Raw genomic sequence first — 14,386 nt, 5'->3', positions numbered from 1 at the left:
CACTTCCCTTAAGTACTTGACCTCATATCAACTACTTGAATAAAAGGATAAGAGTCTCTTCTATCATAAATAAATTATTGTTTTTTATTCATGCTCGTTAATTAAGTATTCCCTCGGTCTCATAATAGAGATTTTTTTTTAGATTTTCACATTTTAAAAAATAATAATTAATTATATTAATTTTAATGATAAAATAAATATTATTTATTAAAATAATCTTATTAGTAATCGATAATATAATAGTTATATAATTTAAATATAATAAATAAGGATAAGTTATCGAAAAGAAATAATAAATATTAATCGCTTATGCTCGCCTAGCGAGCTTGTATCTTTGCTATGGGAGGATGAGTAAGAAAGGGTGTCCCGTTTGTGCCTTGTTTTGGTTCTGTATTTATTGGGCAAGCTCATGTTTTGGCTAGCGAGTTCTCTATTACTCAACTTTTGTATTTTATTATTTCTTTGGATATTTTTGTTATAAGTAATTCATATTCAGAAGTAATATTGTTAATCAGAAGCATAAGCTTCTGATGTGGCTGTTCGAAAAGTGGTGTTTAGTTTCTGGTTGTAGTATTAGTTTTGTTAAGGTTAACCTAACTAGTGTAGATTAGCATTTTTCGCATATGTCGTATTATTGTTTGTGTATATAAACCAAACGTGTAACACAATTTAAAATTGCAATCAATAGAGTTTCTCTCAAAAGTTAGTTAGATATATTTCTCTCTCTTCTCTCTCTCCATCTTCATCATCTTCATCTTCAACCTTGTGCACCAACAATTGGTATCAGACTCAGGTTCAATTCACAGGGAAACACGAGTGTATGGTGACCCGTGTGTGATTGATTTCGTTTCTTGAATTCACGATTAGAATTATAACATAATCACATTTCTTGATTTTGCAGGATTGGAAAGCACAAGTGTTTGGTGAGATCTATGTGAGTTTTAGTGTACAAAATCGAAGATGAACGGCGGAAATGGTAGTTTGAGTACAAAGCTTCTAGTGTTTGATGGAAAGAATTGAAATTGATGGTTGATTTAGATGCGTGTGTTGTTTGGCGCTCAAGACATTCTTGATCTCGTCAACGAAGGTTATGTTCTGGTTGCGGCGAATGTGATAGAAGCACAGAGAAATGCGCAAAGAGAAACGAGGAAGAAAGATCAAAAGGTGTTGTTCTACATCCATCAGTGTGTGGATACAAACGTGTTTGAGAAAATTGTTGATTCGACGACGGTGAAGGGTGTGTGGGACACACTGGTGCGGTGTTACAGCGGTGATGTATCAATGAAGAAGGCGAAGCTTCAATCTCTACGTAAATAGTATGTGAATCTCAACATGAAGGACAATAAGACGATACCTTATTACATCTCTAGAGTGATTTTGATCACCAATGAGATGAAATCTTGTGGAAAAACTTTATTATAACAAGTAATCATTGAGAATGTATTGAGATCTCTTACTCCTCAATTTGATTACATTGTTGTACCAATTAAACATTCTAAAGACCTAAGCACCATGAGGATTGAAGAGCTGCATAGGAGTCAAAGGCACAAGAGTTGCACCTGATTAAGAGAACCTCTAAAAGAGAGGTAGAGCAGGCTCTGAAGGCATCTTCTGGGAAGAATAGTTAGAAGCAGTCTTGGTCAGATGTCAAGAAGAGACATGGTGGTGGTTTTCAGAAGTCAGAAGCCTCCAATTCTGATGAGAAGAAACATCATAAGGGAAAGAAGAAGTTCGACAAGAAGAAGGTTTGGTGCTACTGTTGTAAGAAGTTTGGCCACTTTGCTGCTGATTATTAGTCAAACAAGGAAAGGAAATCAGAAGAAGCAAACATAGCCAGATGAGATTCTGATGATAAACATGTGTTATTGATGGCTTCTGAATTTGGTGGTGCGTATTTGGTAGACTGGTGATATATGGACACTGTCTGCTCAAATCACCTAACTGGAAACAAACAATAGCTGGTTGATTTTGACTCTAGAAAGAGGACAAATATCATATGTGTTGATGATAAATACCTCAATGTTGAAGGTATGGGAAATGTCAAAGTCAAGGTGAAGAATGGTAAAATTATCATGATTAAGGATGTTTGATATGTTCCTAGCATGAAGAGCAAACTGATGAGTGTAGGTCAGCTAATTGAGAAAGGTTTCTCGATTACTATGAAAAATAATCTCTTAAAGTTGTATAATTCTGATCAGAAGCTGATTGTGCAATTTGAGCAGAGAAGCAACAGAACATTCAAGGTGAATGTGGAGATAGCTGAAACTAAATGCCTTAGTGCAGAAGGCACTGAAAGTGAGAGTGAGTTATGGCACAAGAGAATGGGGCATCTTAATTTCAGAAGCTTAGGGCATCTGAATTCTAAGAAGCTTGTATATGGAATTCCCAAGATTGTGAAGCCTGAGAAGTCATGTGAGATATGCATGAAAGGCAAGCAACCTAGATTGCCATTTGCATCAGAAGCAGCCCCAAGAGAAAAGCATGGTTTAGGAGTAGTACATTCTTATGCTTATGGACCATTTGAAGTACCTTCACTTGAAGGAAACAAATATTTTGTGTCATTTGTGGATGAATTCACAAGAATGAGATGCGTAGCACTCATTAAGTTTAAGCATGAGGTGTTTGCTAAGTTTCAGAAGTTCAAGGCGAAGGCTAAAAAACAAAGTGGTCAGAAGCTGAAAGTTCTCAGAACTGATGGTGGAGGTGAGTATAACTCTACAAAGTTCAAAAAAAATTGTGAGGAGAATGGAATTGAGCATGAGGTGATTTCTCCTTACACTTCTCAACATAATGGTCTTGTTGAAAGAAGAAACTAAATTTTGCTTGATATGAAAAGGAGCATGCTGAAGAAGAAGAAGTTACCTCACACCTTGTGGGAAGAAGTTGTTGCCACTGTAGCATATGTTCTCAACAGGTGTCCAACAAAGAAGCTGGAGGGAATTATTCCATTTGAGAAGTGGAGTGGTGATAAGAAAAGTGTGAGTCATTTAAGGGTATTTGATTATGTTTGCTACAAACATGTTCTAGGTTGTACTAGAAAGAAGCTGAATGATAGAAGTAAAGTAATGTTACTGATTGGGTACCACAGTACAGGTGTGTATAAGCTTTATTGTCCAGTCGCTAATAAAGTGGAATTCAGCAAAGATGTTATTGTGAAAAAATTGGAAACATGGGATTGGAACGAGTCTCAATCCAACTCTGGTGCAATGTTAACAGCCGAGTTAACTTCTGAAGAGATTTCTGACTCTAAAAGAGATTTTGCTTCTGCCTCTAAAGATGAGTCAGAGTTTGATGGTGATTATGAGTCCAAAGATAAGTTAGAGTCTGATAGTAACTCTGAATCTGAAGAATACTCAGAAGGTGAATCTGATGATGATTTAGATTCTAGTGGTAATCCAACCTATGAAGGTGGACCTTCTGAAGGAAAAGCTTTTGAAGGTGGTTCATCCTCTGAAACTAGACCATATAGAATTCATCAAATACCACAGAGTTTACAGAGTTTGAAATGTTGCAAGATACTGAGATAGACTATGAAGGGGAAGTTATTCAGTGTGCCATGTTAGTAGACTCTTAACAAATTAGTGTTGAAGAAATGCTCAAGAACAAAGTGTGGCTGAATGTCATGAAAGAGAAACTTGAGGCAATAGAAAGAAACAAGACTTAGGAGTTGACCGAGCTTCCAAAGAACAAGAAAGTCATCAGTGTCAGATGGGTTTTCAAGGTGAAACTGAAGCCAGATGGATCAATTGGAAAACACAAAGCAAGGTCAGTAGCAAGTGGATTTCTATAGAAATATGGATTAGATTACTTTGAAGTGTTTTCTCATGTAGCTAGACATGAAAGAATCAGATTGGTGATTGCTATAACTACAAATAAGAATTGGTCTTTGATACATCTGGATGTGAAATCTGAGTTTCTGAATGGTCCATTGCAAGAACAGGTATACGTGTCATAACCTCCTGGATTTATGAAAAAGAATCTGGAAGGGATGGTGTATAGGTTACATAAAGCATTGTATGGATTGAAACAAGCTCCTAGAGCTTGGAATCTGAAAATTGATTCATTTTTCAAGCTCCAAGGATTCAAAAAGTGTGAGATGGAGTATGGCATTTATGTTCAACATACTTCTGAAGGAAATATAATTCTTGTGTGTCTATATGTTGATTATATATTACTGACAGGAAGTTGTTCATATGAGATAATGAAGTTCAAGAAGGTGGTGATGGATGAGTTTGAGATGATTGATATGGGAAATATGGTATGTTTTCTAGGGATGGAGATTATGTACTCTGAGAAGGATATCATTTTGCATCAGCTGAAGTATGAACTTAAACTTCTGAAGAGATTTAAGCTGACAAATTGCAAAACTATAATCGCACCTGCTGAAACGAATCACAAGTTGGATTCTGATGTTGAGGGTGATGATGTAGACATTATAACTTTTAAACAGTTGGCTGGATTACTGAGATGTCTTTGTAACACCAGACTTGACATATGTTATGCAGTTGGAATGGTAAGTAGGTTTATGAACAAATCAAATTGGTCACTTTACCAAACTGCTGTCAGATTCTGAGGTATATTAAGGGGACTCTGAAGTATGAATTGTTATTCCCTTCTGGTGTCAAGTCAGGATTAGAACTGATGTGTCAGAGTTGAGAGAAGAAGTACTTCTAGATATTTTTTCAAGTATCTTGGAGGTCCTATGTCTTGGTGTTCCAAGAAGAAACCAGTGGTTGCATTGTCAACCTATGAAGTTGAGTACATTGCAAGTGCTTTGTCTGCGTGTCAAGCTATTTTGCTTATGAATTTGTTGCAGCATCTGAAGATCAAAGTGAACAAGCATGTGAAGTTGATGATTAAAAACAAATCAACTATAAGCCTTGTCAAAAATCATGTGTTTCATGGAAGGAGCAAGCATATTACACGAAGTTTCATTTTCTGAGGAATCAGGTTCAAAATGGTGTGCTAGAAGTTGTGCACTATAGTACTTAGAAGCGACCTTTGACTAAAGTTGTGAAGACTGAACACTTTATCTACCTGAGGGGTGGAATTGGTGTTGTGGAGTTTAGTTAGCTAAATATGAATTAAGGGATGGTGTTAAAAGTAATCCATATTCAGAAGTAGTATTGTTAATCAAAAGTAGAAGATTCTGATGTGGCTTTTCCAAAAGCGGTGTTTAGCTTCTGGTTGTAGTATTAGTTTTGTTAAGCTTAACCTAACTAATGTAGGTTAGCATTTTTCGTCTATGTGGATTATTGTTCATGTATATAAACCAAATGTGTAACATAATTTAAAATTGCAATCAATAGAGTTTCTCTCAAAAGTTAGTTAGATATATTTTCTCTATCTTCTCTATCTTCTTTCTCTCTCTCCATCTTCATCTTCAACCTTGTGCACCAACAATTTTCACATGTACTCGTGAATAATATAGTTAAAATATTCATATAGGTGTTTCATCTCATTTTTATGATAGATTGGGAGATTTTCATGTGATTTCTTGTATTTTAAGTTAATAAGAGTTTATGTTAAATGAGTAATTTTGGAACTTACCATGAGGATGTTTCCTTTGAAGAAATGTGTGATATTATGACCAATTATCTTTAACAAGGATTTGCCATATATCAATTTGGTTAAGTAGTCTACAATCACAATTAGATGTGTTAATTGTCTGGGAGTTATTGGGAAAGGATCCAAGATGTTCATCCCCAACAGGAAAACAACTAAAAGGAGGACAACATGCTCATGTATGATGATAGGGAAATATGCATGTCCATGTGCCTTTGACAGTTGTGGCAGTTTTGAATGTGTGATAAATGTGTATATTACTTAAAAATCACTATTGATTCTACACACTTATTCATTTATTTGACCATGAAGTAACAACAAAAATTCCTAATTTATGTACATAGCTAGAATTACCCAACATACTAGATTAGATCATTGCATATCATTATTTTTATGTGATAGGAATGATAGACTTAAATCAAGCCAAAAGGATCAAGGAGCTAAGCATTGGAATCATGGAAGGCCAAGATTTTGGGGCAATTTTGATGTGAAAGCATCCTCTCGATCAACGAAATAAATGCAAAGACGACCCTTGTGAAACATAGAAATTTTGCTAATAGATAAATCCATCGATAAGCAAATGGAAAACATCTTAAAGGTTACTTAGGTCCAAAGGAAAGTCAATTAGCTAATTGAGCGAACCTTTGATTAGAGAATTAAAAGCGAATCACAATTCTATAAATAGGCCATCTGTGTATCAATTTTGGAATCATCTTGTAATTTTCCTCTTAGTATACAATAAAGGATATCAGAGAGAGAGAGAGAGAGAGAGAGAGAGAGAGATGGATATCAACAAAAGACTTAGAGATCATGTGATGTTGTTTTACTTTATATATTTCTTTTGTATCGCTTTTTTGGCAATGTGTGGCTAAACTTTCTCATGGTGGGGGGGGGGGGGGGGGGGGGTTGGTGTGTTGATTTATAATTTCTTGTGTCAAAGCAGGTTGATAGTATAAGATAATGAAGTTGTTGAAATGTATTGTATTGCCGAAATGTCAAAGTAGTGTATCTCGACAAGAATCAGTGAAAGAAGTAAGGGAAATTCTAGAAAAATCGTTTGGAGGTGCAAAAAAGGTGAAACAAGTGAAGTTACAAACTCACAAAAGAACGTATGAATTATTTCAGATGGAAGACAATGAAAGCATAACTGATTTTTCACTAGGATTAAAAAACGGGTGAATCAAATTAAGATATATGGAGAGGCATTGACATTAGATCAGTTGTTGCAAATATCTTGAGGTCATTGGCTCCAAAGTTTGACCAAGTGGTAGTAGCCATAGAAGAGTCAAAATATTTTTCAACATTGACAAAGGAAGAGCTTCAAGGGACGCTTGAATCTCATGAACAAAGAATGGTTGAAAAAGTTGTAGTCAAGTCGAAGAGTGATGTGGCTTTGTAGGCGCAATCAACAAGAGAAAAGAAAGGTAAAGGGAAGTGGCTTAACAACAAAGGCAGAAGAGGCTACAATAATTCGACTGGTCGAAATGAGTAAGAATGAGGTTGGTCAAATCAGAGAAAGTCCCCATACCAAAGCAACCAAAGAGGTGGTGTTATAGGTAGAGGAAGATGTGGTGGTCGAAAACCTGACAAAAGTCGCATTCAGTATTTCAATTGTCAGAAGTATGGTCACTACTCAAGTGAGTGTCCTAAACAATAGAAGAATCAGGAAACTGATGCAAAGTTTACAAAGCATAAAGAAGAAGAGATGTTGTTGATGGACACAACAAGAGATGAAGAAATATTAAAGGACCAATGGTACTTGGACTCCAGATGTTCATAACATATAACTGGTAGGAAAAATTGGTTTGTCAAAATGAAACCCTCAATGAAGAACATGGTAAAATTTGCAAAAGACAATACTCTAGCAGTTGAAGGTATTGGTGATGTTCTGATTATGAGGAAAGATGGCAAGAGGTCAGTAATTTCCAATGTACTATACATACCTGGCATGAAAACTAATTTGCTCAACATGAGGTAGTTGGTCAAAAATAACTACAAAGTTTTGATTAAAGACAAGATTATGAGAGTTCTCAACTCAAGTGGAAGGTTAATCTTGAAGGCACCTATGTCTCAGAATAGAACCTTCAAAATTGAACTAAATATGATGGAGCACAAGTTCCGTGCAGCTGCAACTAGCAGGGATGAATGGATGTGGAACTATAGAATCTTCCATCTCAATTTCAAAGACATCAGAGATATGAAAAGAAGAAATATGGTTTCAAGGTTACCAGAAATCGACATTCCAAATGAAGTGTGTGAGGAATATGTGCAGGCAAAATAACATAAGAACAACATCATCAAGGATGTAGAAAGCAAGTCGAAGACAATTCTTGAAGCCATATACTCTGATATGTGTAGTCCTATCCAGGTGGATTTGATTGGAGGTAACAGTTACTTTGTCACACTCATAGATGATTTCAGTCGAAAATTATAGACTTACCTGATCAGGAAGAAAACTGAAGTAATCGAGGTATTTTCCAAGTTTAAGTCTATGGTCAAAAGACAAAGTGGTTGGAAGCTCAAGATTCCGAGGACTGATGGTGGTGGAGAATATGTGTTGAAAGACTTCGACACATTATGTGAAAAAGAAGGGATTATGCATGAGGTGGTGCCACCCTACACTCCACAACATAATGGAACTGCAGAAAGGAAGAATATAACCATCATGAATATGGTTAGAAGTATGTTGAAAGGAAAGAATCTACCCAAATAATTATTGGGAGAAGTTGAGTCGACAACAACATATATTTTGAACAGATGTCCAACAAAGAAGCTAGATGGATTCTCGCCAGAAGAATGTTAGTCTGGTGTCAAGCCTAGCTTATTTGAAAGTATTTTGATCTATAACACATAGACATGCGCCTGATCAGTTAAGAAGAAAACTTGATAAGAAGTCGAGTAAGATGATCCTAATAGGATATCATTTGACTGGAGGTTACAATTTGTTCGACCTAGTGAACAAACAAGTAGTGACCAGTAGGGACGTGATCATAGATGATCTTAAGGAATGGGGTTGGACTGAAAATGTCAAGAAGGATTTGGTGAGAATCTTATGTGAAAAACCAATAAGTGAAGTCGAAAGAGAATTTCTACAAAAAGGAGTCGGAGGTCAAGCAAGCACAAGCAAGCCTCAAAGAACCACACACATGCCTACAAGGTTGCAAGAATGTGTGATTACATCAGATAATGTGGTTGTTGATAAAGGTGAACTGTTACACTATGCTTTCTATGAAGATATTGAACCAATTTATGTAGTTGAAGCATTGAAGGATTCAAAGTGGGTGAAAGCAATGAATGAGGATTTGGAGTCCATCGAAGTCAACAACACGTAGTCACTTGTCAAATTGCCTCAAGGCAAGAAGGCAATCAATGTGAAGTGGGTATACAAGGTGAATTTGAATCCCAAAGGAGAAGTAACTTGACACAAGGCAAGACTTGTGGCGAAAGGATTTCTTCAGAAAGAAGGAATAGACTTCGACGAAGTTTTTGCACTTGTTGCTAGGATCGAAACAAACAGGTTGGTTATTGGTCTAGAAAACATGAACAACTGGCATATATGTCAGATGGATGTGAAATGTGCATTCCTGAATGGTCCCTTAGATGAAGAAGTATATGTTGCACAACCAATTGGGTTTATGAAACATGGCGAAGAAAGTTAGGTATACAGGCAGCATAAACCCCTGTATGGACTTAAGCAAGCTCCAAGAGCTTGGAATAAGAAGCTAGACAGTTTCCTAAGGAAGAAGGAATTTGTGAAGTGTATAACTAAGCATGGAGTATATGTAAAAAGAAGCAATAATGAATTGCTTATACTATGTCTCTATGTCGATGACCTGTTGATAACAGAAAGTTGTAAGAAGGATATCGAAGATTTCAAACATGACCTAAGTGAGGAGTTTGAAATGTCAGACTTGGGAAATCTATCATACTTCCTTGGTATCGTATTCTACAAGAGTATTAAAGGCTTGATGATGCACCAAATAAGATATGCAGGTGAAATACTCAAGAGATTTAAGATGCAAGAGTGCAAACCAACTTCGACTTCAACTGATCCCAGATTGCAACTATCTGAAGACATATATGAAGATGGTGTCAATCCAATGCAGTACAGAAGAGTCATTGGATCACTTTGATACCTTTGTCACACAAGGCCTGATCTTGCATACAATGTAGGTATGGTGAGTTGATTCATGTAGAAACCAAAGGTATTATATCTAGCAGTGAAGAAGAGGATACTAAGGTATCTAAAAGGAACTCTCGACTATGGAATTTTGTTTCTTGCAGCTGATGAAGTAAAAGGATGCAAGTTAGTAGACACACCAACTCAAGTTGGTGTAATGATGCAGAGGATAGAAAATCCATAGTTGGGTATGTCTTTATGCTAGGTGGTGCACTAGTTGCTTGGAGTCGAGAAAAGAACCAGTAGTAGCATTGTCGTAATGTGAAAAAGAATATATAGTTGCTTCTCCCTGTGCATGTCAAGCAACATGGATGGTGAATTTGGTCGAAGAGATTACAGGGAAGAATCATGGAGCGATTACTATGAAGATCGACAACATGTCTGCTCTCAATTTGGCGAAGAACCCGATAGCACATAGACGAAGCAAACACACTGAAATTAGGTTCCATTATCTTCGAGAGCAAGTAGCAGAAGTGAAGCTCTTGGAAAACTGCAGAACTGAGAATCTGATTCTAGATATTATGACGAAAGGAGTCCAGGTCGAAGTATTTAAGAAGTTAAGGTCTATGATGAATATAAATACCTTAGACACAATGAATTAGGTGGTGTGTTCATTTGTAATTCCTTGTGTTAAAGCAGGTTGCTCGAATGAGGCAAGGAAGTTGTCAAAATGTATTGTGTTGTTGAGATGCCAAAGTAGTTTATCTCGACAAGAATTTTGACTTAGGTCTAATTTTATAGTGTTAGTATAATTAGGTATTTTGGACTTTTCTTGAGGAGCAAGCAAATCCAAATCTATAATTAGGGAGTAACCCCTATCATTGTACATCAATCATAAAAGTGCAGTTGAAAAAGTTCTCAGTTTGAGAGCAGAGAGAAACTCTGCAAAAATTTCTTCTTCTTCTTCTTCCTTTACGCAGAAATCCTAATTTTCTTTTCTTTCCAAATTCAATTTTGTTTATTTCTATTTGATTAATAATTGTGCAACGAGAATTATCTTGCAACCAAGATTGGTTGGTTCACTCGAGTGAAAAGTGAAGAACAAGAAGAAATTCGATAAGTGAGATTCATTCTTGTTCATCAAGATTTGGTTCAGAATTCATCAAGTTTTGGTGAAATTCTTGAAGGGAAATTGGAGAATTTCCAACAAGATGTAGTTAGCTTTATTTTGATGTTTTAATATTGATCACGGTGTTATATATATATTTTAGTTTATTCATTCATATTATTGTTTATCCTTGTGTTTAATGCTTATATAGTATTCCCTCTAGTCCTATTTATAAGAGAAAATTGACTTTTTAAATTTATTGAATAATCAACGTATCTATAAAGTCTATAATACATTGATTATTCAAAAAAAAAATTATCTTATTAATAGGACCAAAGGAAATATGATTAATTACAACTTGATATGTGGATTTAGCTTGCTATTGAGAAATACTCGTTAAATATAGGTCTAGGATATTCAATTGTCTAATACTAAACTCTATAGGTATATTTAAGGTTTAATATTCACACATACTATCAAATCATAATGTTTTCTTATTGGTTATTCTATCAAGAGATTATTGATTAAGTAATACAATTATTCTCACGACATTACTTCAAATATAAATAATATTTACCAAACAACAAGTGATAATATGAAATGGTGACTAAAATATTTATAACTTGTAATTATGATGCATTGAATAAAAATCAATACACACAAATCCCACATCTTCTAAACATTCTTTATCTCATTTTTTTTATAATTATTTTTAGTAGCTTTGCAATCATTATGAAACCAAATTTATAAATCCTTTTTAATTAAAATCTAATAATTACTCAAAGGTTGTTTATTGCACCAATTTTTGTGAATATAATATAAAAATGCTTACTTTTTATACGTTAACACATGTTATTTATCATCTTGAGTCTTTGTTGGCCAATAATATTTGGCCTTTAGGATTTTTTAGCAACAACACTTCCTCCCAAGTGTTGTACTACGACTTCTTCCATAGTTCATAGAAAATCTTAAATTCAGAGATTTCAACGACCCACTTTGTCATTCTCCCTACTAAGTAAGGCTTGAAAATCACATGATATGTTCCAATAATGTGATATTTTTGTAATAAATAGCATCCTCACTATAATATCCTTACTATAATGTCCTCACTATAATGTGATATTCCAATAAATAGTCTCTAAACTTTTAAGTCATTGTTAGGAGGGTCAAAGAGATCTTCTCCGTCTTTTGATATTTTACCAAGGAACATATATCGGTTTCTAGGAAGCCTCATATTTTTGCATAAAGATGGCCTCGATGGCCTCCACTGATATAGATTAATAAAATCATCCTACTTGAAAAATTGTCGTTGCATATGCTCCATAGCAAAGATAAATTGTGGGTACAAGTTCTTCTTTCCCATAAATATTTGAGCAAGGAATCCATGTGTATTTCTAAAAAAAAATAATAAACCCTTTCTAATTTGGTGAGGTATGCAACACATCATTACTACTTTTGGCAAAGAATTTTTCGAGTTGGATCCGAAGATTCACCAGTTTAGTATATTGATTGGACTAGAATTGATCTTATTTGTCACTGAGTTCCATTTGTTAACATCGATAATACAATTATATGCTCAAAGGATATATCACACTAGGATGTAGTTGAGTTACAAAGTATTTCCATTATGATATAGTCTGATATTGTTAACTACTTCCAAGAAATCACAACACAAAATACCTTAAATGTCAGGCTTCAAAATGTGTGGAGTTGGAAGCAAGCAAAAAAAGTGTTTATACTTGCTAGAGTGATTACTTTTAGTTTCAATAACATAACAAGAATTGAGATGAAAATTGTAATATGTATTCTTTGTGCTTAGGTGTTGGATAGTAATAATCATGATGATGGTGATCTAGTTTGACGTGTTGTTGGCAGAGTTTCATGTCATTCAGATGGGGTTTTCCCTATGTTAAAACAAAGGTTATGATAACATTATTTGTGAATGTGATTTCTTAGAAGTCAATGAACTAATAATGTTGGGTGTGTCCATACCTTACGCACATATGCGATTGATTTCCTTCAAATTATAGGAGCGTTACAGAGGAATGACACAAATAATTTAGTACAAATACTTAAATAACAAAATGTGTGTGCATATTCCTCTTGAATAAAAAAAATTGTGTGTACAAATTTTTATTGTACTAGGATCGTTGAGAGACTGACATAAAATCTCTCATTCTAAGAGACAAGTTAGAAACTTAATTTTTGTTGGTGCACAAGAAGAAAGAAGATGAAGATGATGGAGATGGAAGAAAGAAAAGAGAGGAAAAAAGTCGCTAACAAACTCTAACAGAAAATTGAAATTATGTTATGATAAAGATTACACTTTGAAGCTAAAACCACAGATGGTTTATGTACTACTTAAAACTAAATGCAAATTCAAATGCAAGCTAAATTAAACTTAAATGCAATTGAAAAATGAATTGCAATCTAACATTATCCCTTAATTCATATTTACCTAATCAAAATCAAGAACACAAATTCCATCCCTTAATTGAATAAAGTGTCCAGTCTTGATAGCCTTAGTCAGAACATATGTCAGTTGCTTCTGAGTGCTACAGTGCATAACTTCAAGCAACCCATTCTGAACTTGTTTCCTCAGAAAATGAAACTTCGTATCAATGTGATTGCTTATTCCATGCAACACTGAATTCGTGGCAAGACTTATAACTGGTTTTTTATCAATCATCAACTTCACAGGCTTGCTCAGCTTGGTCTTCAGATCCTATAGCAAGAACAGAATCCATACAACTTGATAAGCAGACAAAGCATCTGCAATGTACTTAGCTTCACATGTTGACAATGCAACTACTGGTTGCTTCTTGGAGCACCAAGAAATACGACATCCCAGATACTTAAAGAAATACCTAGAAGTACTTATTCTGTCAACTCTATCTCCACACCAATCAGAGTCTGAATAGCACATCAATTCTAACTCAAATTCAACACTCGAAGGGAATAAAACTCCACACTTCAGAGTCCCCTTGACGTACCTAAGAATCCCGACAACAGCTTGGTAATGTGACAACTTTGGTTTACTCATAAACCTACTCACTGTTCCAACTTCATAGTAAATATCAGGCCAAGTATTACACAAATATCTCAGACAACCAACCAACTGTTTGAAAATTCTAGCATCTACATCATCATGTTCAGAATCAGAGTCCAACTTATGGTTTGTCTTAGAAGGTGTAGCTGCAGACTTGTCATTCATCAACTAAAATCTCTTTAGAAGCTCAAGTTCATACTTCAGCTGATACAAGATGATACCCTTATCAGAGTACATAATCTCCATATCTAGAAAATATGTCATATTTCCTAGATCAGTCATGTCAAACTCATTAATCAGCACCTTCTTGAACTTAGCTATCTCATATGAACAACTCTCTGTTAGCAATATATCATCAACATAGAGACACACCATAATTATATTGCTATCATATCTATGTTGAACATTAACACCATACTCCATCTCACATTTTTTTGAATCCTTGAAGCTTGAAAAATGAATCAATTCTCATATTCTAGGCTTTAGGAGCTTGTTTTAGTCCATGCAAGACTTTATGTAACCTGTAACCATCCATTCCTGATTC

General features: G+C 35.0%; 1 protein-coding gene across 1 annotated transcript; it reads right to left on the bottom strand.

The window, feature by feature from the left end:
• Positions 1-13,518: 13,518 nt before the first annotated feature.
• LOC127136173 (secreted RxLR effector protein 161-like) lies at positions 13,519-14,007 on the bottom strand. Its single transcript, XM_051062766.1, has one exon. The coding sequence runs from the start codon at positions 14,005-14,007 to the stop codon at positions 13,519-13,521; it is 489 nt and encodes a 162-aa protein (XP_050918723.1).
• Positions 14,008-14,386: the final 379 nt, after the last annotated feature.

The sequence above is a fragment of the Lathyrus oleraceus genome, chromosome 4 (assembly GCF_024323335.1).
Source record: "Lathyrus oleraceus cultivar Zhongwan6 chromosome 4, CAAS_Psat_ZW6_1.0, whole genome shotgun sequence".
NCBI classification, from domain to species: Eukaryota; Viridiplantae; Streptophyta; class Magnoliopsida; order Fabales; family Fabaceae; genus Lathyrus; species Lathyrus oleraceus.
This window is presented reverse-complemented; position numbering and strand designations above follow the sequence as displayed.

Excerpts from the sequence above, each read along its gene's own strand:
- LOC127136173 (XM_051062766.1), bottom strand. The coding sequence starts at position 14,007 with ATGAATGACAAGTCTGCAGCTACACCTTCTAAGACAAACCATAAGTTG.